At 47.6% G+C, this 26,392-nt stretch overlaps 1 protein-coding gene across 1 annotated transcript in view; it reads left to right on the top strand.

Moving 5' to 3' along the window:
• Window positions 1-26,392, top strand: part of CA6 (carbonic anhydrase 6) — a 277,304-nt gene that overhangs the window by 167,467 nt on the left and 83,445 nt on the right. The window contains exons 6-7 of the mRNA XM_069610032.1: window positions 7,544-7,701; window positions 10,770-10,893. Of these exons, the coding sequence (XP_069466133.1) occupies window positions 7,544-7,701; window positions 10,770-10,893 (282 nt within the window). The remainder of the gene's footprint in view (window positions 1-7,543; window positions 7,702-10,769; window positions 10,894-26,392) is intronic.

The following is a 26,392-nucleotide window of genomic DNA, read 5'->3' as shown; positions in this document are numbered from 1 at the left end:
TCTGTTTCCTCTCGAACCCGAGAGCAAAGTTCTATTTTCAAACTCTGAAGCTGGAGCTTTAATTCAAGAAAGCTTTATCTGAACCTTGATAACAGCACAGATATTGTCTGTTGAGTGCATCGCTCTTTGGTTCTGAATCAAGTCAATTAGTAAATGTTTATCTGAACAGGTGTATGTCTCACAGAGCATCACAGACAGTCCATCAGCTTGTATGTTGGTTTTGCAGGTTTATAGACTCATTAGTAGTCCCCAACTTGGAGCCTCCAGGAAACATGGCCTAACCCAGCTGCTTGAAAAGATGACAAGCAGTTTAAGAATGTGAATTAGTACTCTAAAATACTTGGCGGTCCTAAAGCTTCAGCATTCAGAATTTCTCCTTCGTCTTGGTTTTGAAAGGCCTAGTCTCCCGGTAGAACAGTGTTAAGGAACCAATCCAGTTCAGAACATTAATCTCAAAACAATCTAACACACATCCAGGCTGCCCCCTGCCATAATGCTCATCTCCTTAAGATACAGCTGTAGACCTACTATTGTAACACAATAAGGGAAAGCATCCACCCAAAGGTGTTGCTGGGGGGGAGCTGAGGGGGCTATAGCGCCAGGCCTTTTCGTTGTAGCACTGGATAGAAGCTCAGGCGTTACAACCAAAAAGGCTAGCTAGCCCCCAGTCCTGACAGTCCCAAAATTAGCATAGCCCCAGATCTTTTCCAGATCTAGCAACACCCCTGCATCCCCCAAACCTATGCACAACTGATGCTGCCAGTGAGAGATAAAAACAAGATAAAAAAATCAAACAATGGTGACACTTTTTTCAGACAATGCTATTTACCTCCTGCATCCTTCCCCTTTCTTGAAGTGGTCACCAATACCATTGTCACTCATTATAAATATAATCCAAATTGAAAAGTCAAAAGCAAACTAAAGATTGGAGTGTTAACTCCTTACACAGGTGGGGAGGGGGTCTTGTTGTCCCGAGGGCCCTAATTGTCAATGGGCACACCCTCCAAGGAGGGAGTTAATGCTATTAGCCCTCTAAGACTTCCGTCCTGAGATGCCAATCTTTAAGGCGAAAGGGGCCACACAGTTAGTGTGCACCCGATTCCCTTAAAAAAAGCAGAAGATGGCCACCCACAACGTAGAAAAGGGATATTGTCCCCTTTTCAAGCCCAGTGTGGTCAGTCTAGCAGAGTCTAGGTAGCACGGAAGCAGGAAAATAAAAGAGGAAGGTAAGTGAGGGGATGAGCAGGTGTGGAATGGAGGTGCAGGGAGGTAAGAAGTGGATGAGGTGTTATGGGGAAAAAGGAGCCCCAGGAAGCATGAAAAGAAAATGGCATGCCAGGGCAAGAGGCTAAGGTTGACAGAATGTAGCAGGCTGCCACTGGCAGTTCTAGCCTGCATTCCAAGAATCCTGATGGGTCCAGAATTTCCCCTTGAACACTGATATTGAAAGAAAATATAAAAACATTAATGTAACCACAAACGTATGCATACACCCGTACCTCATAATGCCGAAAAGAGCATGAAAAAATAATGAACATTAAATAATCCAAAATATCCAGTCAAAATACGAAAACAAAAGAAACTTTCAATGCACAATAAACCACTAATGTAAGATAATGAAACATGCTGTAAACCAACAACTGCTGCTTAAATGAAACATGTCAAATCCATATCCAAGTCATCCCTTTTGAGGGTACTGGGGGGCAATGCTGAAAGTCTATCAATTCAGTAACACTCTTGTTGTGCTAACTGTCTCTCTAAATTACCTCCTCCCTTGTAGATATTTATAACTCCTAGAATGATCAATTTAATTTGTGCAATAGTAGGACCTAACTGACTAAAATGGACTACACCTGCAGAGTTAATAGATGTTGTACAGATATACGACTTGTATTCCATCCAACAAACCTTGGACGATCTCATTAATATCTCAATATAATATATACCAAATGGGCAACACAGGCCATATATAATGTTTCTAGTATTACAAGTTCTGTAATGTTTCAAATGAATTAGTTGTCCCATACAGACATATCTTTGTGACACTCTTGGCAAGACAGACATGGAAATGTACAAGTTATTTTGGAGAATCTATATCATCACTGCCCGTAACTGCGCCAATGAAAAAAGTCAACGCGAATTACGGCGTGGAGCAATGGTCAGATAGATCCCTTTTCCCCTGGAATACTCCAAATCCCAGCCCACTTACCTTTACCAAGGCATACTTCTGTGTGCACCGCCGACTCCCTTGTACCCCTGCTGCATCAGTTCCTCCCACTTACGTGGGGCGGTGCTGATGCCGCAGGGTCCTTTTTAACAAAAATATTTGTTCTTTTTCATGTCTGCCGCTTACCGTAATGGTAAGCGGAGGACACCCCTGCAGCCCGACTCCCATTACTGTGACCAAGGAGAGCGGGGGAAAGCCCTGCAACCCCAGCTCCACTTGGGCGCCGTAATGGGAGTCGTCATACTCTAAAATGCTGACAGTGCAGTAAAAGCGCAGTCTGCATTTTAGAGTCGCAGTTTCTGTGGGGCTGATTCATGGAATTTGTGCTAATGGGCAAGAATGGAAGTACAAACATAAAATAACTTGCCTTACAAAGTTTGTGGTTTATGCAATAACATGCAGCTGTGGGTTACATTATATAGGATCAACTATTGGCCCGCTAAAATTGCGTATTTTACAGCATTACAGAACCATAAAAAATGGAGATTTGACATACCCTGTAGCTTTACACTTTGGTGAGAAACATAATAAAAATACATCAGAAATGAGCTTTGTGGGTTTAGCACACATACCACAACATAAGAGGTTGGGCAATAGGGAACTCAAACTGCGCCAACTAGAAGCCAAACTAATCTGTAGGTTTGATACACTAAAGCCTAATGGTTTAAATGTGGACCCAGAGCTGTATGTCTTCCTATATGATTAATCAGGGGCTAGAAGCCATTTTCATTAATGAATGTCCCATATTCCAGTTCAATGCTTGTTTTAGTGTTACACACTCATCCTGTATACTTTACAACTTAGAAAGCAACATCATAGTGTGTTTAGGCTAGTCTCTGATGTAGACAAAACACATAGAGAGTGACTTAACACTTGACTCTAATTCGGGTAAATGTGTAGTGATCTAATATCTCTTTTTCTTTCTCTTTTTCCTTTTTAAAGTCATGTTTCTATGAATTTATACATACATGTATCACATTGCACTTTATGAATGAACCAACTGCACATGTCACTTTATATGACAGGCAGAATGTTCACTCACTTTTTAAAGATGGTAAAATTGATCATTCAGAAAAATATGGCTGAGTTTTGGTACGCCATATGCACAATGTAGGGAGATAGAAAGAGATGGACATTTGTCCGGATACTTTAAATCATGCCGTTTTAACTTGCACGAGCATCCATCCAATGCATTAAGGTATTATACACAGATAACCTTTTATTACTCTATATGGGACGACATGCGTTTTCATTTTTGTCTGAATTCACCTTAATCCCTAACCTAATGCTGCTCCTATCATGTACTAGCACTTTATCAATGCATTGAGGTATGCGATGATAGGTGATTGCATATTTGTTTAAATTCGCCTTCATTTCTAAAAATATGCACTAGCATTTGTGATTTTGGCGAATTAGGGACTAGCCGGTCCAACATGCATTGTGCCAAAACCAGTCATTGATTGAGCATTGAGGAGCACACCTGCTGTATAAACTAAGGCTATCTCCTTCTCATGTATTGTGCGGGTCGACATTACCAACATTGGGCCATAGCAGCGACATTCGTTTTTTTGCACTCACCCCTTCATGCGGATAGTTTGCCACACCGTGGAGAATGTTTCTCGCACGGTGAGGCAACAAATATTGATATTGCGCACTGGCGCGAAATCTTGTTACAAAGTTTTTATATATACTGTTCTCTCAATGGGACATGTCTGACTCCCCCTGCCTTTGTCATTCACGCGCGCTAGTCTGAATTTAAATTTATAAAGGATTCCCGAGTATTTTACCTCCCTACATTTACACTCAAGGTCCATTAGACCTGAGCCATTCCAAGATGGCGGATTCTCCGTCATGTAGAACCATAGAGTTCTTTTTTAGCCAGATTGTAGTAGTGCATCATGTGACGCGTGAAGTAGCAGGTGGGGGAAGCACATGACATAGCCCATGAGCCATTATAAAAACGAGAATACACATGTTGGGAACAACTACAAGCCTGAGGAAGCTCGCGAGTCGAGCGGAACGCGTGGCGTCTTTCCACCCGTTGGGGTGAGTGGTGCCTTGTGCCTGGTCTGACCAGGTATTGCCATGTTATAACATTTTGCACAACTTTTGATTAATTAAAGACATTTTTTTTAAACTTAGTAAATGGTCGTGAGTGCTTGGGCAAGTTTGGTATTAAGTTGGATGTGTTGTTTATCTGCCTACCTGTATCTTTTTGCTGACATTCTTCTGCACATTTTAGAGCCCTGTCCGCTCTAGCCCAATAGCACCAGCTCAATAATGAGGCAGAGCGCAGTTTAGGGGCAGACAAATGTTTTCCCATATATATATAAAAGTTATGTGTAAATATTTATGCAATTAATATTATGTAGGGTAAATGTTAAGTAGGGGAAAGTAGACAGTTAGGGTATTAGGGGGTATGTTATGGAGGGTAAAGGTTAAGTAGGGGGTAGGTTGTAAAGATGACCATGATTGTGAATAGGGTGTAGAGGGGAGGCACTCTGACATGAGATAGTAGGATAGGGTGGTGGCCTGCTTGAAGCTGCCTAGAAAGATGGGACCACCCACAGAAGCCGTCCTCTGGCATTCCACTCCATGTCGATGGTGCATGAGGTTCAGAAGGGGATTGGTTATGCAGACTCATCCTAAGGGTCGCGTAGACCTATCCAAGGAAGGGTGTGCTGATGTAGCCGGTCCCCGGTTAGGGTGGAACTCACGCCAGTGGAATCCTAGGGGAAACAGTATAAAAGGCGTTGGCGCTTTATTTAATAAATTCACTCTGGTGTATCTGTCAATTAATGTGTAGCCCATCTCCTGTTAACAGCAGGTTTATTTAGCAGGTCCAGCGCCCCTCCCTACCCACCGGGCTGTGGGCGTGGGGGATGGGGGATGGTATCCATGGGAACTGTCCCAGCTCCGGGTAAGGTAAGAGTACACCCTTGCATAGACCAGGGCCGGGAAACAGGGGCTACACATACATGCAGTGTTCCTTTCCCCCACTTACCTTCTGTTCTCCACTCTGTGTCCATGCCTCCAAATCTTGCAGCCAACCTAACGTCTACCGACTAAGTATTTTCTAAATACTATATAACACTAAACGAAATTAAGATTCCTTTTGCATTAGCAAACGCTTTATTAAAGCAATAATATTTTACATCAAGGCATTGGCACTAATAGGTTCAACTTATTGACAGAAGCAGAGAGACCACATTCCTACCACCTCCTGAACACTGCCACAGGTTCAGCCCTCCACACCTTGTCTCTTCACTCGCTTCCACCTTACTCTCCCCCTCCTGCTCCTCCTTACGCTCAATTTTATCCTTGGTGTTCCTTACTTGCCTCTCCCTTCTTGGTTGCCACCTCCCCTTTATTCTCTCCCTAGTTACCACACTCCTCTGTGCCTGGGATGTTTCTCACTTTCTTACTTGCCTTCTCCCTCTGTCAACTCATCTTTAATCTTCCCTTCCTCCTTCCCACCTCTTTCTTGATGTTCCTTTCTTTCTCTTTCTCCTCCCCCTCAATTGTCACCTCGTACTAACACTCTCTAGCCTACTCTTTCATTCTATCCATACTTCTGCTCCCTTTCCACCTCCTCCTTCTCCCTCCAACTTGCTGTTGCACCGTATGTTCCCTGTCTCCAGTAACCACAATCCCGTGAACTCCGTTTTGGCTTATGTGGCCGACCGGCTCTGCCTCTGAGGCCTGACCTTGCTTGACTGTCTTCATGTGTTCAGGATTTTGTCTTTTGCAAAGGGATTGGTTGCAGACTCTGAGCCTGTGGCTTGCCTTTGCTGTATTGGCTATGACACACTTACACAAAGCATTCACAGTGGCAGGCAGCCATCTAGCAAGTTCACATTGCAAGTTCACATTGCACAGGATGGGGCAGCGGGGCACCGCATCCGCAGTTTCAGCCAACATTCCCTGCTCGCAGACTGCGTTCCGTAGGTGTGAAGATTCTGGAGCATGGTGACTTGTGCCTTCAGCAATATAATTGTCCTCACTATTTCTGACCTTTTCTACTCCCCGTATCTTCTGACTCAATCTTTTGGTACTAATGGCTCTTGCACTTCTTTTCTCCCAGTGTTCTTGACAACCCCATACTAGGCGTTACTAAAGTTCTTTCATTACCTTATTGGGGAACTGGAGATTTCACAAAATTCGGGACAATGCCTTACTCTGGGTCAGCTAATCCAAGGGTGGGCTGCATGTTCAGAGGACATCTTTCTATCAGGAGTGTCTGTCAGAGAGACAGGTAAGTGGGCTTTCTCTTTGTGGTTAGCCCTTGCTACTCTACTGGGAAGTGGTTGGGTATACTATGCAATCCGCCCCCCTCCATTACCCCCACCAAGCTGAGCATCGCTCAGTAGACCCCACCACTGGGTCGCCATGCCTATATTATTCTTCACCTCAAGAATCAAGCAGAGGACTTTATCACACAACCCCACCCACCATTCCCAATACCATGATAGCATGATACCCCTCAATAATACAATGTGGCAGTGCAGGTCTGTAACAAATGGTCAACAGGCCTTCGCAAACTTTGTTGTCCAAATGGTGAACTAACACCAGCCTTCGAAAAGATGTGGGGTAGGAGGGATGGCAAGCTGCCTTTATCCTGCATCCCATTAGGTTAAACCCTGCAAAAGGGTTTAATCAATGCAGGGTTCATATCTCAAATGTGGTCCGCGGGTTCCCTTGCACGAGAAGTACTTGCTTCACTTCTCCATATATTCCCGTTCGAGTCAACATAAGGGAGAACAATTTTTTGTACGGGTGTTCAGTGCACAGGCCCTCGAAACGCTAACATTTCTCTGAGAGTAGGCTGCACCTGTTGTATAATGTGGAGTCATTGGGCCTCATTATGAGTCCGGTGGACTGGGTGCCGGAAAATGTTAGTCCCCATTCCCGGGGAGCCCCACATGACTCCATGGGAATGGGTTCATGGAAGTACCGGCACCGCTATTAACGGTGCTGATGCTTCCGTGTTGAGTCTGCCTACCAGGGCTGCCATGCTCGGCAGGGTCAGACCTGTCAGGCACAGCAGCCCCGACAGGCAGACGTGCAGCGTGGCGGTCCGGAAACAAAGGTTCCGGTAAGCTTACAGGCCCCCTTGTTTCTGGACCACCACACTCATAATGAGGCCCATTATATTATAGTAAACTCGTTGAGGGTCCTGCATTTTGGTCAAAATCAGTTAGAAACAGTGAGAAGGTTGTTGGGAGTCAGCGGGGCAACTCTCAGTGCTATCTCCCTCTGCTGAGTCGAAAGACTCTCATGCAGGATTATCTCTAATGCTTGTCCTTCCTCCTACAGGACAGATGACGGAGCTCACCTCGCTGGACGTGCAGGCCATGCTGCCTGAAAACCTAAAGAATTTTTACCGATATCCGGGTTCCCTGACCACGCCGCCATGCACTGAAAACGTCATTTGGACCGTGTTCGACGAACCTATTGTCCTCTCGCACAACCAGGTAGAACTGAGACTGCACTTGACTGAAAACAGCATTGCCATACACATTCCACACTACACCATGTAAACAGTATTTCTTCATAAAACAGCACTGCAGAGTGTACACTCATAGCATTACACTTCCATCCCTTTTCCTCGTCACAGTTTTTATAGAGTGAGGTGGGTCCCACCAGTGAGACAGGAAACCTCTGTGCTACTTTATATACGTTTCAGTTCTATTCTGGACCAGCCCCACCCACTTTACTTGGATTACCCAGAAATCTCCTGTTTGCTTCCTGTCTACTGCCCTGACAGATTCTTCTGTTATATGTTAGGATGGCACTCCTGCTGGGCTCCAGTTCACTAACACCCTCTAGAGAAGGGGTCTGCAACCTTTGGATCTCCAGATGTTTTGAGCTCCAAATCCAATCAGCCGCAGCCCGCACAGTCAGTGGTGAGGGATCATAGGAGATGTAGTCCAAAACATCTATAGAGCCACATGTTTCAGACCCTCGGCTCAAGAGGCGCCCCCCGACCAGGCGAGTCGGGGTTGATTTGAGGCATTCTTAAAACTAGAATATTTCTCCCTAGGCCATGCCCGTTGGGTCCAGGTTAGAAGCAAGGGAAAATTAGAAGTTTTCTGCGGGCTTCTGTTGGGATTTGGGTCTAGGTTCGGTGGAGGCTGGTGATTCCTCTTCAATCCTATATTGGAAACCTACCGGATATGGAGACTGGACCGAAGCATTGAACATTGAGAAGGATTAGAAGCATTTTGTTTCCTGGACATTCCTTTCAATGTTCAGAATGTACAAATGTCGACGCACAGGCTAAAGTGTTTTTGGCGACAGCCAGGACTGAAATGACTGGTGAGTCTGCTCCATTACCAGGATACTGCTTTCTGGCCCTGATTTTCATTAACCTAACTACTGCATTTCGTGTGATGCAGTCTTGGTTTGCTTCATCTGTCTTTGTTCCTAGTTGGCAATTTGTGTTGATGATGAAGCTGTAAGTGGCTGATATGTGTCATTGGGCCTCATTAGGAGTATGGCGGTGCAGGAAAGAATGGTGGTAATGCAGTGGTAACTCTGTGTCACTGCATTACCAAACTGCCATACTACAACTTTAGTGCTAAAGTGGAGGATACACACACAGCGGAATGCTGGAGGTAAATGCTCTATCTTACCGTCAAAAAATGTCAAAATCGTTGGAATGCCCATGGATTCTTGGACTCCGAAAATGGGGATTTACACTGCCAACCAACACTTGTAATCCCACAGTAAATCCGGAAATAATGGTAATTCTGTTTGCAGTGGATTTACCACCGAAATATGGGCAAACTTGTAATGAGGCCTATTGTCTCTAGTGGTTGCCGTTCGCTATGCTAGTGCATTCTGAGAGAACTTGTCCTGGCTTGCTTCGCTTGATGTAATGCACTTGATAACTTGTGGTAAAAAAGGGCTAATAGTTGCCCTGGGGATGGCATGGAATCCTCTGGTGCTTCAGCACGGCCATGAGTTGAAGCGGCATACTTTGTGGGAAACAGCACTCTAGGGAGTGCATATGGGCTGCATGCAGGCGGGCGGCACTTCAGGAGCAATAGGTGTGAAGGCTACTGGTAATTAGGTTGGATTAATGTTAGGGAGAATGCATTCCTTTGGTCAAAAAATGGACGTATTCTGTCTGCTGAGCCTTGTTAAGTAATGACTGGAAATAAGGTTTGTGGTTATTGTCAGTGGGATACAAAGTTGCTGAGAGATATGTGGTACTGATTGAGATTGCCATGGCTACGTATTAGAGATGGGCGGATAAGTAGAGTCGAGACTCTCTCCTAGTTCAAGGCCTGCATGCTGATGGAGAAGTCCCCATCCCTGATTTGTGCTAAAGTGGCTGGCCATTACAGACACATTCATAAGAGCAAGGGTACGGTTCCTCCTTTTGCCTACATGAAGATCTCTCTATAGCACACGTGTCCTTAGGCTCCAACGCTACTCCCAGTTCACCAGCTTGAAAGCTAAGAGGTTACAAGGGACCACGGCCTCACTATATATTGGGTGGTATCCTGGCGGTAAATCCGCCGGCATAACGCCCAACGCAACTTGGTCCGACGCTATTAGCGGCAGATCACAAATTGTGGTGGCGGGGTAGGTCCCAAGTTTTTTAACCCATAGTACTCAATAAAGCGTTTCCGCACAGTTACCGCAGCAATAATTGCGTCTCGGTAATTGTGCCGAAGAAGGGCGGAAAGTCAGCGCATTCACCTCCAGCTCAGAGCTGGAGCTGAATGCTCGAGCTGGAGGTGAATACTCTGAGTTTCCCCCAAACTCGGGATTGGGCAGAGCGGTAATGCAGCAGTAATAGCGTTACCGCTGCATTTTTACCGCTTTGCCCTGCCTATAGTGAGGTCCCAAGTGCAGCAAACAGGATGAGAAGGTTGTTATGTCAGAACTCGAACTTCTTTATGATTAGGGATCCCCGTTTTCAGTTTTTACGGATCTGTACACATAAATACAGACAGAAATCATTATGTTTGCTTCAGTATTGATTTGTAAAAAATGGATAAAGACAGAAAGGCATGTTGGGGCGACTTCTGATAATTGAACCTGTTATGCCACATCTCAAACATTGGGTTCCTGTCTTGGAGGCAGCATCCACAACATAGTGTAAGGACTATGACGAGGAAGAACAGAAGGAGGCGTAATGAGGATTGCAAGTAAATAGTGTAGGCATTGCCATAGAATACCAGAGGACACCATTTAAACACAGCATTGCCATAGAGATGCCACACTATAGTGTGCACAGTCAGAGCACTGGCATAAAAATAGCACAATACACCATGTAAACACAGAATTACCATAGAAATACAGCACTCTAGTGTGCACAGCCGCATTATCATGTGGCCACCATACTACACTGTGTAAATACAGCATTACCGTAACAATACCACACTACACCATGACCACAGAAGTACTACAACGTGTACAATCTCATAAAAACCACGGGGAAAGCATATTAATCTTTGAACACACAATCGCACGATGGAAATACTGCGATATAATGTGGGCACTCTCTCTGGGCATTTTCTTTCCACAGATTAAATTGCTTGAAAACTCCGTGCTTGATTACAACAACGAAACCCTGCGAAATGACTACCGCCACGCTCAACCCCTCAATGATAGAGTCGTGGAGGCAACATTTTCACCCAAGCTGGCTAAAGGTAAGACGGACCAGACCCGGCATTCACTTACAAGCCATTTGTCACAAAACTTTTTCCAAATCCGTGGAGTGTAAATATTTGTGTGAAAACCTGACGTAAAGGTTTACGCCTAGTTTTGCTCCTGTTTTTGCACTCTGCTGGATTTCAAGAGATTTTGAGGGTGGAGTGGTGCATAAAACTCGATGAATATGTCTTCCTGCCTTTCCCACTCTGCCTACAAAACAGCCTGTTTTTTGCACCATGTAAACACATGTTGATTCCATAAGAACCTATTTTAAATGCTGTGCCATGCGTAAAGGGCAGGCGACATTTACATTTTTTGCAGGACGAAGTGTGTCACTGACGACGAAAAAGACCCAAAGAAAAATGGAGGAGGCAGCATATTAACCGCTGCAGGGTCCTGTCCTCCTACAACCTGTTACCCTCCCCCTGGGCAAGGGGAGGGCAGTGGGCGGAACAGCACCAAAACAATCCAAAAGCCCGCGAAGGGCGAAACAAAGGAAAGGGGCAGGGCGAGACGCCTTATAAGCAGCAGAGTCTGACTGCAGAAACATCTCGCTCCTGCAGTGGGACCCTGCTGACTCGCCGTGCCAGCGGAAGGATTTCGTTTTAAAACTACATGGGTTAATCAAATGTCTGGACACGGTGTGTAACGGCGAGGCTGAGAGGGTACTATTCACGGCTGCCATTACGGTGGCTTTCTTTGGGGCTCTCAGGGTTAGCAAGCTGGTGCCGGAGAATAAGAATGGCAAGGGAAACTGGTTTGTACGGTTAAGGGATGTTCAGGTGAACAGCGCCCAGGTGGTCATCTATGTGAGAAGGTCGAAGATGGATCAGAAAGGGAAAGGGGCGGCATTAACACTGCAAGCCATCCAAACAAGCAGAGTATGCCCAGTGGCGGCGGTGGCCAACTCCCTCCAGCAGCGGCAGCCGTCAGCAGCAGATGCAACGTGGCTCTTGCACAGGGATGGGTCCGCACTAAGCCGCTTCCAGTTTAAAAAAGTGATGGGCCAAGGCCTGGCAAAGATAGGGCTGACAGAGGGTCGGTTTGGGACACACTCATTCCGAATAGGGGCCACCACCTCCGCGGCAGCCGCAGGCTTGGGGGCTGAAGACATCATGAGGTTGGGGAGATGGTCTTCAGGGTGCAACAAAAGATATATCAGGCCGGAAAAAATGTGAGTTAACTATGCTGTTCCCTCCAATTCCCATTTCCCAGCAGTACAAGGAAGGAGGCAGAGCATTGTATGGGTAGTGGGGCACTCGTTCGTCTCGAGGGCCAAGGCGAGCTGGACTCAGCAGCAGGAAGAGCTGACAGCTGGCGAATTCAGGATTGAGTGGCACGGGGTGCCGGGGATGAAGTGGGCTCAGCTAAAGGGGCTGTTGCGGAAATTGCTGGGGAGGCGGCAGAAGCCTGAGTATTGGTGATACACCTGGGAGGGAACGACCTGACCAGCCTGGGGAGGGGGGTTTTGTTGATGGACATTACGAGATCATTGCAGGAGATCTCGCACAGTTGGGCGAAACTGAGATCGTGTGGTCAGAAGTAATTCCCAGGGCAGAATGGAGGGGGGCCGAGAACCATTCAGCAGGTGAAAAATCGAGGAAAAAGCTGAATGGGGCCGTGGCAAAGTTCTGCAGAGGCTTCCATCAAATCAGGCATGGCTTGATCAACGGGAAAACTCCCGAGTACTTTCTGAAGGATGGGGTACACCTGTCCAAAAAAGGGATGGAGCTCCTTTTCTGGAACATTTGTACCAAATTGCTGGAGTTGTAAAAAGGAGACAGGAAGAAGGGGAGCCACAGTGGCCGGGAACCCACTTAGTGGCGTGACAGTGTTTGGGCAACCAAGCACAAATGATAGACTCCGGATGAGCCAGAAGGAAACCGGAATGGGTCTTCGCTCTTCCGGATCAGCACCTCTTGGGGCCTAACAGCGAGGGGCGTCTGGTAGTAACAACTAAGGCCCAGCTTCCCCCAAAAAGAAACAGTGCTCTCCCCACCCACAGACACCTGCACGGGCAGGATAAGCTCAGGTACAAAGGGTCGGGGGAGTTGGGGTCCTACTATACAAAGGTATAGGGGGAATCAAGGGAGATCCGACACGGAGCAAGCGCCACACTTGCAGACTGAAGTTCACAAATGTGTACAATAATTCTGTTGTTATGGAAATAAAACTGCGGCCAAGTTTGCCATATAAAATACTGTGTCATGCCAATATTATTGCTGGGAAGGAAGAAAGCGCAGCAGGGAGCATGCGCAAAGGAATAATTGGCAATAAAAGCAAAAATGGACAAATGCAGGGGTTATCCAAAACATTATTCAGCCGCCTTTTCCTGTTCAAAACCTTTTTTGCATTTCATCTTGCAAATGTGGAAAATAGCACGAGGAGTCCTAAGAGCATGTACATGGAAATGTTGGTGGTCCCCTCCATGCAATTACCACTTTTTGCAAAAATGTCAACCATTTTGTTCCTGCATATGTCTGGGATAGGATTCCTGCCATCTGAAGGGGCACGCCTGCATTCTGAGGGGTTCTTATATTCTGAGAGGACTTCTCCATTCCAAGATGGCACCTTCTTTGTATGGGGATTCTTGCACCTTAAGGGAAAATCTCTGCGGTCCTGTAATATGACAGGGTTTCTACACACAGAAGGCGTTCCTGCCCCTCGGGAGGTTCCTGAAATCTGATTGGGCTCCAGATTACTGAGTGGCAGGGTTTGTGGGGGGGAGGGGCGGAGTACCTGCATACCTACGGGAAGCATTCTTTCTAAAGGAATTAAATTACCGGCCTTCGGCACAAGTCCTCGACAACATGGACGTGTGCCGAAAGGCCGGTAATTTAATTCTTGAGACCCAACAGCGAAGGAATATACAGGAATTCGGAATATTGCATTTTAGCTACCGAGCCTATTGGACTATGTGAAACACAAGAACACCCTAAGCCTCAGAAGAAGAGCTTAGGCTTGAAGCACGTGTCAGGCTGACTCTGAAAGGAATAAAAACACATGCATTTACGCATGAAACTTATAGAGACTGGCGCAGTTTGATTGTATACAGTTATAAATATATGACTTTTTCTGTGGAGTGTTAGGCCAAATACCTACGACATACAACCACACACCATCCAAGCATTACTACCTAGTGTACAAGCGCTTGGGTCTCTTTGTCTTCTGTGCCACTGTTTTCTTTCCAATTGTGAAAAATTAAAAACAACCTAAGCCTCAGAAGAAGAGCTTATGCTCGAAGCACGTGTTAGGCTGACTCTGAAATGAATAATAACAAATGTATTTAAGCATGAAACTTATAGTGACTGGCGCAGTGTGATTGAATACGCTTATTTTCTTTCTAAAGGAGGTGTAGGTACCAGCCCTTCAAGGAAGATCATTTAAATTCTAGGGGGTTACTGCCCTCAGTTGGTCGTTCCACTCTGCCCAGTGAATTACGACAGATTGTTTTCCAAGACCAATAACAATGACAATATGTTGTTACTAGACCTATTAATGCTGGGTTCATTCACCTCCCAAGCGTTGTAATGATTGGGTTTATTCATCTGAACTCACTGATACTCAATTCATAAACATCAGGACCATGAAGGGTTAAGGTGGACTTGCCGGGAATTAAATGTGTGACTGCAGGTTGAACACAAATCTCTGTAGCAAGTACTTAGCTTGCTGAGCTGCCTACCTTGCATGCACTTTTTCAACCTTTTCTTGTGGACCATAAACAAACTTTGATCATACACCTACAGCAATCATTCCGAGTTTGGATGGATCTAGAGTCCCCATCCAGTATCCAGTCCCATGTTCGCCGCCACACAATCTAGTCAGGCCTGAAAGTGGTCTCTTTTTCTCCTCAGTTCAGTATTTTGTTTATTCACAAGGTCGCCTCTGTTGACGATATTCATGTAGCTTCACTGCCCTCTAGTGGTCACTGGCATCTACATGCAAATACGTGTGAAAAGTGAACAATTGTCTTTGTGCAGCTTCATTGTTTGAGCGTGTTCTCCAATTAGTTTGCAAATAATTGCCCTTAAATGATGCAGCGGAGTGCGTCACTCTGCCGCGTGCTGAAGCCCTTAAAGGGGCAGCACCACACTCCTCCTTTTTCATGAGGACAACAAATATACTTGTGGAAATTCACACAAAAAACCAACAAATTAACCAACTTAACCATAACACATCACACAACTGTACCCCTTTAATTACAGCCGCCCTGGGTCCCCACCTGACTACTGCGCCCCACAGGGTCGCTCAGGATACCTATCCTAGCATTTAGTCACTGAGGCGAACAGGTTTCCCTCGCCCTGTCCTGAGGGAGTACCTCCTGCTTGCCTCCGGCATTGGAGATCCACTTGCGGTCGTCCCCTCAGCTGGACACGGAGGGAGAGGGCCAACACCCCCGCCCTCATCGGGTACGTCCACAATGTCTTGGTCCTGGGGTGCATCAGTCCTGGTTTCTCCCAGTCTCTTAAAGAAACTCACGTTCCTTGTGACTGATGCCCTGCTGTCCGAGGCTGTTACCATCGATCCTTTGACTGCCACGACGTCCAACGACTCTGGCTCATAGGGCAGGGACAGCTTCCCGTGTGGGTACCTGTTTCGGATTAGCACCACGTCCCCAGGCATCAGGTGTTGGGGCCGGAGCCCTCTCCTCACATTTTCTTGCTCAGTCCTCAGCCAGCGATCTCGCTCCACTTGCTGGTCATCAATGACTACTGGTTCCTTCTCTCCGACCTCTGGCAGAAGCCCCCTGGGGTACCGCTTAAACAGCACTTCCGCCGGGGCCACTCCAGTGTATGTGTGTGGAGTGGAGCAGTAGACCCGCAGGAATTGGTAGAGTGTTCTTCTCAGGCATCGGCCCTGCCCTTGTGTTATGCGGAAGGTTTTGTTCAGAGTCCGCATCAGTCTTTCCGCTTCCCCATTAGCCCTTGGCCACAGCGGGGTGATCTTTCTGTGTTGAACCCCGTAACTGTCCACCAACTCTGCAAACCGCTCACCCTGGAATGGCGCCCCATTTTCCGAACACAGAATATTGGGGAATCCGTGAGTGGCAAAGACTTTCTCCAGGGCCATCACCACATGCTCAAATGCCACCGAAGCGATGAACTCAACATTCGGATACCTCGAGTATTTGTCTACCACCACCAGGAAGTGTGTGCCTTGCGTGGTGGACCCAAAGTCAGCATGTACTACTTCCCACGGGCACGTGCCTCTTGGCATCACTTCGATGGCGGGCTCCCGTTGTCCTGGGGACGCCGCCTGGCACCATACACAGGTGGCCACATGCTCATCCACCCGCCGTTCTAGTTCGGGGAACCATACCTTGATGCGGAGACGGGCCTTGGTTTTGGCAGCCCCTTGATGTCCCTGGTGAGCCAGACCAATGACCTCCTGGATCTTGGCTTGCGGGACCACGATCCGGTCACTACTCAGCAGGAGACCGGTGGCAGAGAATGGTAGTTCCTCCCGTACCTTCCACAGCTGTTCAAGCACCACCTTGGCCTCCTGCGTGCGCCCCGCCGAGGACTCGAGCACACTCTTGCACGAGCCCTGTTGCATGGCCATTTTTAGGATGCGAAAGCATTCGTCCTGGGCTGCCGCTGCCTCCAGATCCTCCAGTGGTAAGGCATTCGGGGTTGCCGCTTCGACCACCATCTGCACATGGTCGTCCGCTTCCTCCACACAGGCTTCCATGGTGCCACCACCATCACTCCCCGGATGGCAAGATAGGTAGTCTGCTGCATTGTTGGAGCCAGGTCTGTACACCAGCGAGACCCCATACTCAAGCAGGGCGAGCATCCATCTTTCAATTCTCGCTGGTGGCTTCAAGGACGACCCGGCCAGGATTGGGAGCAGAGGCTTCGCGGTCCGTCGCAACAGTCACGGGTCTGCACAGCCAGTGGTCGAAGTGTAGGAAAAAAAGTAGTGGAACTATGTTCCCCGCTGGCCTTCCCCCGCTCCCCACAAATCCCATCGCTGCACCCCATTAGACACACAATCCAAGCCCCCGAACATACACACCTGCTGTTTATGGGAATGTTCAGTGCTATGCACTGAATTGCAAGCTTCAACTTCTTCCTACACTTTTATTTTAAATCTAAACCATTCCATTAAGAAGCTTAAAAATAAAAAGTATAGAAGCACCGCTCCTGACCGCTCCCGCCCAGTTCGACCTCTGTGCACAGCACATACAACCGGAAATGTCTGCACCCCCAGAGAACAGCAAGGGTCTCCCGCTCGATCTGGGAGTAGCGCTGTTCAGTCTCTGACAACGCCTTGCTGGCATATGCCACTGGGCGGATGCTGTCATCTGGGCCTATCTGCGTCAACACGGTCCCCAGGCCAAACAGGCTGGCATCCACGATGCTCTCTGATTGCAGGGCGGGGTCAAAGAACGCCACTGTGTCCTCTGCCGTAAGGGCGCCTTTAATGTCTTCAAACGCTGCCTGTTCGAGTGGACCCCACTGCCACACTGTCTCTTTCTTGGTGAGGGCCCTCAGGGGCTCTGACCTGGACGCCAAGTTCTTAATGAAGTGGCCACAGTAGGTCACCATCCCTAAGAAACTCCTCACCTCGGACACATTCTCAGGTGGGCGCGCATCTTTAATGTCCTTCACCTTCCTGGGGTCGGGGGACACGCCTCCCTCCTTGAATACGAATCCGAAGAATTCGATGGACGGCCTCAGGAATTCACACTTCTCCCGATGGAGGGTCAGGCCCAGTGACTGTAGCCGCTCAAAAGCCTTGGCCAGCTTGAGTAGATGATCCAACTCAGTCTTTGCGAACACAAGGATATCATCGCTTATATTCAGCACGCCATCAAGATCTGCCAGGGCGCCTCTGATCAAGTTTTGGAAAACCTCAACCGCAGATGACACACTGAAACGGAGTCTTTTGTATCGGTATAGGCCCTTATGAGCTGTAAATGTTGTGCTATACCTCGACTCGGTGCAACACGACCTGGTGGTATCCGGTCCTAAGATCAAGCCCCTTGTAACTCAGTGATAATATCGTCGATTGTCGGTGTTAGGTGTCGCTCCCTCCGTATTGCCTTGTTGGGGAGCCTCATGTCGACGCATATTCTCACTGAAGCGGGTTGCTTGGGCTTTCTTGCAACCACAATGGGGGACACCCATGGTATGGGGCTCTCCACCTTCTCGATGATGTCGAGGTTGACTAAATTGTCCAACTCCTTGTCCACCAGGTCTCTCAGGTGGAAGGGCACTCTGCGGTGTTTAAGAGCAATGGGCTGCACAGACTCGTCAATGTGCAGTCTCACCGGATCACCAGCCATCTGTCCAATCTCCAGGAACAAACAAGAATACTTGTCCAGCAAGTCATGAATGTCCTCCAGGTACACGGAGTAGGCGAAGCTTTTGATTCCCAGGGCCTCTGCCGCTGCGCAGCTCAACAGCATGTTGGTGCTGACCGGTGTCACGTAGAACCATGCTGTTATTTTTGCACCTGCATGTTCCACCTTTGCCATGAACGCCCCTTCCAGGGGAATCGGCTGGGAACCTCCAAATGTGAATATGCAGGCCCTGGGGGCAACAAGCTTTGGGGGGCTGTCCATGGCATCATAGTGTCCCCTAGCCATCACGTTGACGGATGCCTCCGTATCCACTAACACAGGGACAGGAGACTTATTCACTGCCACTATGCATCGTGGCTGTCTTCTACTTCTGGACCTGAGAGCCTCCACGCTTTACAAGAAGAAGATATTCTCCTCTTCCTCCTCCTCTTCATCGTCGAGCCGTATGCCTTCCTCACCCTGATTTACCTGGGCAACATGGGGCGGGCGGGATTGCCAGAGGAAGCCAGACCGCACTGGGACTCTGGGCACCATCACTGGTAGAGATGCTTTGCACACCCGTGCGTAGTGGTCAGCAAGGCCACATCGACCACAGGTCTTTCCAACTGCTGGACACTCAGCAGGATGGGGCAGGTCGTAACCACACTTCTGACACGCTTCTCTGGGCCTTCCGCCCCTCTCGCAGAAGTTGCCACTGAGCCTCCTGGCACCTCAGCCGCCACACCCCACCGCACATACCTCCTCCGCCTTCACAGGATGTGTGCCCGCCTCCATCCTAGACACACTTGCCTCCGAGACCTCCTGGTAGTGACCCAGCTCTAGGATGCGAGCCAGGGTGGTCCCAGGTTCCCTCAGCACCTGTCTTAGCAGTTTCCCCGATGAGCACGCCTCAATGAGCAGGGTCTTGATCATATCATCGGGTCGCCCCATGCACACGCCAGCGACAGATGCCTGAGACAGCCATAAAAAGTGTCCAGCATGTCATCCTCCTTCTGGCGAGCCGGTAACATCACAAAATGTTCATAGTCCGCATTGGCTAATGGAAGGAAGTGATTGCAGAGAGCTGTCTTTGCGGCATCGTAGGAGCCATCAGCAGGCTGGAGAGATTCAAATATTTCTTGCACAGCAGGCCCTGCGGCATACAACAGCGTCGCCAACTTACTGTTGTCATTGAATGAAGGCAATAGTAGAAAGCTCGGCAGACATGTTAGAATGGCAACACGCCTTACCGTGACAAATGGCCTAGGTTCAAGTCACGATTATGAACACCAACACCCATCATACCAGTCAGTGGTGCTCCCTACAATGCTATGAACACAATGTAGGGGCCACATCGCCAACACGCAAAGCTGCTGGAAGCTGCCAGACCCTGCCAGGCACCATGGGTAACTATGATTATTGCACCGCTTGAAAAGTCAGTGACGCAAGCTCTGCTTCTTACAGTCACAGGCACAGAGCCCAGTACAAAGGACCAGGGCTGCCAAATACTGTGCCATTACATGGATCCACTAGCCGTGGGATCTACACTATTTGGGTACACTCAGATGTGTAACATACATGTACAAACAGTGTCACTTCAGAGTGGCACGGATTTGTAAGTAAACACACCTCATAAGAGGTGTTCAAGTTCCCTTGTTATAATGGATGCATTGTTTACGAAGTGCTGATTTTACGGAGGGGGCCGGCAACATTTGGAATACAGCCAATGGATTGCATGGAAATGTCATGCTGGTTTGCATCCATGAGGCATTTGAAGGCAGAGGAGGTACGTACAGCGGAAACATCATTTCTGCTCCTTTTAATAAAACTGAATGCCACACTGATTGAACAGATGCTACATCCTGAAAAGGTGCTACAAATTGTATTTTTCATAATAAAAAATATATATGAAAATTGGTGTATTATTAAATCGTCCCTTTGATCCCACAAAGGGAATCGACTTATCGGCAGCCCCGTGAAATTATTTGCGATGTAATTAGTTTGCTCTGCTCCTTACCTTCTTTGCTACCCCCAACCACATCTTCCCCTCTGCTCTCTGAAGTACCATCCACACACGCGCTGCATTAAAAGCAGATACATAAATACACTAATGGGGACATGTAGAGGACAGGGATACATATCTATATATATTCCATCCAGAACACTGGTAGAAATAAAACCGGACAGCCTCATTATTTCTAAAAGGCAATACGCCAAACTCACCACAATGCGGTAAAACGCATAAAGCGCCTTCTGCCGTCCATTAGACGCCTCTCCAGAAATCCTTTACTGAATATATAATACGTATTGAATAATAAGTCAGGGAATACCGGGGTTAGATAGATGTTTCCACTGGAGAGGGATGCGCGACATCTGTCCTAAGGGAAAACCGTTCTGTAATCGAAAAGAAAGAGCATAGCAGACCTGTGTATGGCAGGAGGTATGGCAGAGAGGTGACGCTGAACCCAATGGAATGTGAAAGGCAGGAAGTGCCCACATGCAGTAAATCAGCTTACACCCCCGAACAGCCTACTCTCCAAAACCAATGTAGGTGATAGCATCACCCTAGGGCCAACACGAGGCACTGAAAAAGCACCCCAGTGCCATGAGCCATAGGGGTACCATAGTGCCAGGTCCCAGCTTAAACAAAAAAAAGGTATGTATTGTGCAATGGGTTCAAACAAAACCTTACGCACCAACCTCAAAAGAAAAAAACAAATACATATATTTGAATAAATAGAACCTTACGTTCATAGATTAAAACCACTCATACATTAAATCGTAAAATACATAGTTAATGTTTCATTATCACTTTGGAACAGAATCCACTTTCCGCAGCACCAACACTGCAGTTATATGTCAGCCTCAGTGCCTCATTCCTATTATAAAAGGCGGCAGACGTAAAAACAATTGATCTTGCACAATAAAAGTTGTTCCAAAATTGTTCCGTTAAAACAAACGATTCAGGCATTTTGTTCAGGGAATGGCCCTGATGCTAGATGTCAGTCATGATCTGACAGCTGGTGACTAAGTGGCGCGAGGATCCTACAGTCATTTTACACAATCTACATAACCTTTCTTCATCAGGGGTGCTCCTCCACCTGCCAAGATGTTCACTGCTGGGAAGGATGTTGAATCGTAGGTAGATTATAAAGCGCTTTATTTGCGGGTTGAAGGGTTTGGTCAGATATGAGCAAGGTTTGTTTGAGACAAAGTTCTGACCTGCGTATAAAGAATACCTTTTATTTGTAGATAACTTAGTTAAGCTCAGATCAATATCCCGGACAGCAGTTTTATTTTTTTAAAGAATCAGCTGGCGCCTTGAAACACTTGTGTATAGGCGCGTCATAAATGCCATATCATATCATACCCTTAGGGTTATCCGTGATCTCACTATAAAGACAGACCAATTGAGACCAAATGGCTACTAGCAGTGCCCTGCAAACCAACAATAAAAGCATACTGGGTTTACAGTGACAGCTGGTCCGTTGGGCGACTCATTCAGCATTAATTGAAAGTGGAATATGGTTGTAACCAAATCTTGGGTGGGGACAGGAATAACCCCTCTGTTTCATGTAGGTGTCGATATGTCGCTAGTCACTGGATCGATGGTGAGCCACAGGAAAACCCGCCAGAAATAGTAAAACTAGTATGCCGAGGCATGCAAAAAGATCCAGGACAAAAGCGCCTTGTTAGTGGTGATAGCAAAATGAATTTTAATTTCAACTGTAGTGAGATAAATGCCCTCTAATTACACGTGTTTCGGCTCCTAACAGCCGTTTTCAAAGTAGGGCTGGTGTAATCAAAACCACACCGGGGGCCATTGACTTCTCATTCAGGAATAGTATATTGGGTCAAATCCTATTCATATCTGATGCTGCCTGGAATCAGGACATGAGCGTTTCGCAAAAGGGAGGCTTTCTATTGCTTTCATTATCAATCACATATTTAAAGTCTCTATGAGACCCGACAGCATTGAAAATTTGAAAAAGGCCACTAACAAGGCGCTTTTGTCCTGGATCTTTTTGCATGCCTCGGCATACTAGTTTTACAACAATAAAAGCATTCAACATAATCAGAGAAGGCTTAGCTGCAAGTGATAAGAGAGAGCCCGGACGAGCTGCCAGCATAGAGCACCAGAGTTGACACCTGGCAGTCAGCCATGTCGATCTTAGTGACTGGACGCCTAATTCCAGTCTTAAAGCCTCAGACGGATGGGCGTCAAAATGTTCCCTTCCAATGTTTCCAACCAAGCGCTCTTGTCTTCAGACAGAAAGACCGCGCCATGTACTATCCCAGGGACAATGGAGATGCAAAATGCAGTAATCATACCTTCCAAGCTAGATCCTCCATTCCTGCAAATTATTTTTTTTAACGCCAACCTCTTACTCATTATCTTCGGTATATAGTAGTCGTGGAAGTACCTATTACTTTGATGCAATCTAATAGGGAAGCCCAAGTATAGGTAGTTACTCACGACTTCAATCAGGGAAGCATTAAGTCTCCAAACCCAGCCCGAGCCATGTTTTACTCCACTTCTAATTTGCAGGATTTTAATTTTGCCAGTATTAATGAGTAAGTCATTTTGGCTGGCATATGAACTTAGTGCATCAATTGAATGCGTCAGCCCAAACAGCGCTTGGTCCAGTAGGACAGTGTTGTCCGCATAGCTTAACCAAGGGATTGGTTCACCACCAATGGAGGGAGGAAAGTTACGTATATGATGTATGGCCTGCACCATGTCTAAAGTATAGAGATTATATAAAATAGGTGCAAGTACACAACCATGTTTTAGACCAACATTAGTCTAAATAGGCTGGGTCAGATGCCCCTCACGGTTGGTACGAATTCTAACAGGAGTGTCTGTTTACAGAGATAATGAAATGTAGTAATTGCAGATCGATATTCTAGATCCGCAATTTCGACCTAAGCAGGGAACGATTTACTGTGTCTAAAGCCATCGAGAAATCAATAAAACAGACACACAGTAACTTACCCTTCGAAGGGATTGTGTCCTCCGACGTATTCCTTATCTTAGATAGAAATCCTTCAGCTTTGCTGGCCTCGGAAAATTTTTTCGCCAGAGGGCGCTGCGCGTCGATGATCGCCGAGTCGATGACCCTCGACGGCCTCCGTGCCGACGTCGACGTCATCCTGCCTATAAAGGCCGCGCGCAGCGTCCGTTGCTCAGTTCCGTTTTTCCGCGCTTCGTTGTGCCTCGGAACACCGTTGCTCAGTTCTCGTCAAGATAACGTATATAATAACTACTATTTACCTCGATATCGATGGCATCCTCCTCCGACCCGACGACCCCTCGGTCCGGTTTCAAAAAGTGCCGAGACTGCGGGAAGAAAATGTCGTTGACGGACCCTCACAGGGTCTGTTTGTGGTGTCTGGGAATCACGCACCAGAGTTCGGAGTGTGAGGAATGCCTTTCCATGACGGCGAAAGCCTTGAAGGAGCGTAGGGGGAAGCTCGAGAGAGGTAGGTCAACTTTAACTTCCTCGAAAGCTTCTTCGGTAGAGTCGAGACGTTCGTCTCCTCACCATAAAAAACACTCTCGATCTAGATCACGAAGTGGCTCCCACCACTCGTCGACATCGAGACACTCGAAGAAGAGACGTAGGAGATCCCCTTCGTCATCTTCGTCGAGTTCTCCTGAGAGAGTTCATTGCCCCACAAAACGCAGCTCGCAAGCTGAGTGGGAGGAATTCAGGAAAAAGATGCTAAGCGTCTTCGAGAAAGCGGCCTCGTCCCCCTCGAAGACAGCTGAGGGTGATACCCCGGGTAAAAAACCCAAAAAATCTAAACGCCGCGAGTCGCAGTACCCGGCGGAAAAGTCAACCCGAAAGCGCCTCGAGCCATCGGGAGATAAAGCATCATCGACGCCATCGTCGAAAACTCCTTCGAAACAGAGGTCGGCGCCATCGACGCCGTTGTCGAAGGATTCATCGGCGCATCAGTCGATCGAGTCGACGCCGACGTCGACGCCGATATCGACGCCGGTGAAGGAAAGAACCACGGCTACTCCACAGCCAACGGTTAGACAAAAGACCTCCGACTCGACGCCGAGAACGTCGACGTCGTTCTCGAGCAAGACTCCGATCCTTTCGAGTTCTTCGAGGCCTAGTACACATTTCTCGACGCTTTTCACGGCGCCTTCGAGTACTTTCACGTCGGTGTCGACGACATCGACGTTTTCAAGGCCTGTGATGATGGCTCCTTCTGCATTGGAAATGGGGTTTATACCATTCCAAAAACCAATGTATCCCCCTTTAACCTCGATTTTTGAGGAAAGGGAGGATTCAGACCAAGATATTGATTTACAGAGGACCACATCACCAGAGCCAGAGACTTTCGCCTCTGAGGAAGGAAGATTAAAAAATCTTCAGGATGCACTTCAGGAAGCTAGTGGCTTGGACACTTCTCCTGAAGCAGAATTTATCAAACCAGACCCAGGAGAACATGCGGAGACTCCATATAGAGCTCTGATGTCTAGAATCATAGAATTTATGGGTTGGTCTGCACCTTCTCCTGCCTTTCAGCAGGATGACCTCACTGACATACTGGACAAGGGCCCACAGGAGGATCCTGTGGTTCCATTTCACTCTGCTCTACAGAGAAGGATTTTGACAAACTGGGAAACGCCAGAAATTATCCCGGCAGTAAATAAAAAACTGTCAACAAAATACAGGGTGGCTAGTTCTGACCCTGAATATTTGTCAAAACACCCTACTCCTGAGAGCTTGGTTGTACAGGCTGCAACCTCATCAGGCAGCACATCTGCATACCCCACTGCTCCGCAGGATAGGGATGACAAAAAATATGATGCCATGGCTAAGAAGGTTTTTTCTGCCTGTAGCATGGCGTTAAAGTCTATTAACGCGACCTGTACGCTCGCTAGGTTCAGCCACACCCTTTGGGAGTGCGCTTCATCAGCGGCTGACTGCCTCCAAGAAGGAGAGGAAAGGGACGCATTTTTAAACATCATCAGGGATGGTAAAGATGCGATGTGCGAGACCCTACAAACTGGCCTAGATTCTGCTGACAGTATCAGCAGGGCCATGGCGGCAAGTACCACAATCCGCAGGCATGCGTGGTTGAGGAAGTCTGGTTTTGCCTCTGACGTGCAGACCAGGCTTTTGAATATGCCCTTTGACGGTTCTACCCTCTTTGGAAAGAAGGCGGATGACAGTTTGGAGAAACTGCAAACGTCCAAGGCAGCAGCCAAGTCATTGGGAGCTGCTATCCGTCAGAATACCTTTCGTCCTTCGGGATCATCGTGGAGAGGACGGTCCTTTCGTTACTATTCCTCATATGGAAGGGGCAGGGGACGACCGGCTCAAAGAGGCCAAGGAAGATTTACCCGTGGTGGACGGGGTAGGGGAAAGAAAGCCGCACCCGCAGGAGCAGGAGCCACTTTACCTTCGGCAACTGCATCAGCCGCTTCAAAACCACTCTGAGGTCTCCCCTCACAGAACACCAGTAGGGGGCAGGTTAACTCACCATCTGACGGAATGGCAGGCTATTACGTCAGATGCTTGGGCTCTGGAGACAGTAGCCCAAGGTTACTGCCTGCCCTTCCTACATATCCCTCAGAGTCATCCACCGGGGAACAACCCTTTGAAGCTTCCAGATCCGCTCCTCTTGCAGGAGGTTTTAGACCTGCTAGAGAAAGGTGCCATAGAACTGGTACCTGTAGCGGAAAGGAACAAGGGTTGGTACTCCCCCTACTTCATAATACCGAAGAAGGACGGAGGACTGAGACCCATCTTAGACTTACGGGAATTGAACAAATTCCTCCGAAAGGACAAGTTCAAGATGGTGACTCTCTCTCAGATCCTTCAGGCCCTCCAGCTTCAGGACTGGTTGGTATCTCTAGACCTCCAGGACGCTTATTTCCATGTGCCGATCCATCCCAGGCACAGGAGATACCTGAGGTTCGCAATTGGCAGCTCTCATTATCAATTTCGAGTTCTGCCATTTGGGCTAACCTCCGCCCCGAGGGTCTTTACCAAGCTAATGTCGGTTGTGGCTGCAAGTCTAAGGAGGGAAGGGATTCATGTCTACCCTTACCTAGACGATTGGTTGATCAGAGCTGTATCTTCGGAACAGGCTCAGAGACAACTAGATTATGTTTGCCACTTCCTTCACAAGCTGGGCTTCTCCCTCAATTTAAAGAAGTCACAGATGATACCATCACAGAG

Source organism: Ambystoma mexicanum, chromosome 8, assembly GCF_040938575.1.
Source record: "Ambystoma mexicanum isolate Mex_15411 chromosome 8, UKY_AmexF1_1, whole genome shotgun sequence".
NCBI classification, from domain to species: Eukaryota; Metazoa; Chordata; class Amphibia; order Caudata; family Ambystomatidae; genus Ambystoma; species Ambystoma mexicanum.
This window is presented reverse-complemented; position numbering and strand designations above follow the sequence as displayed.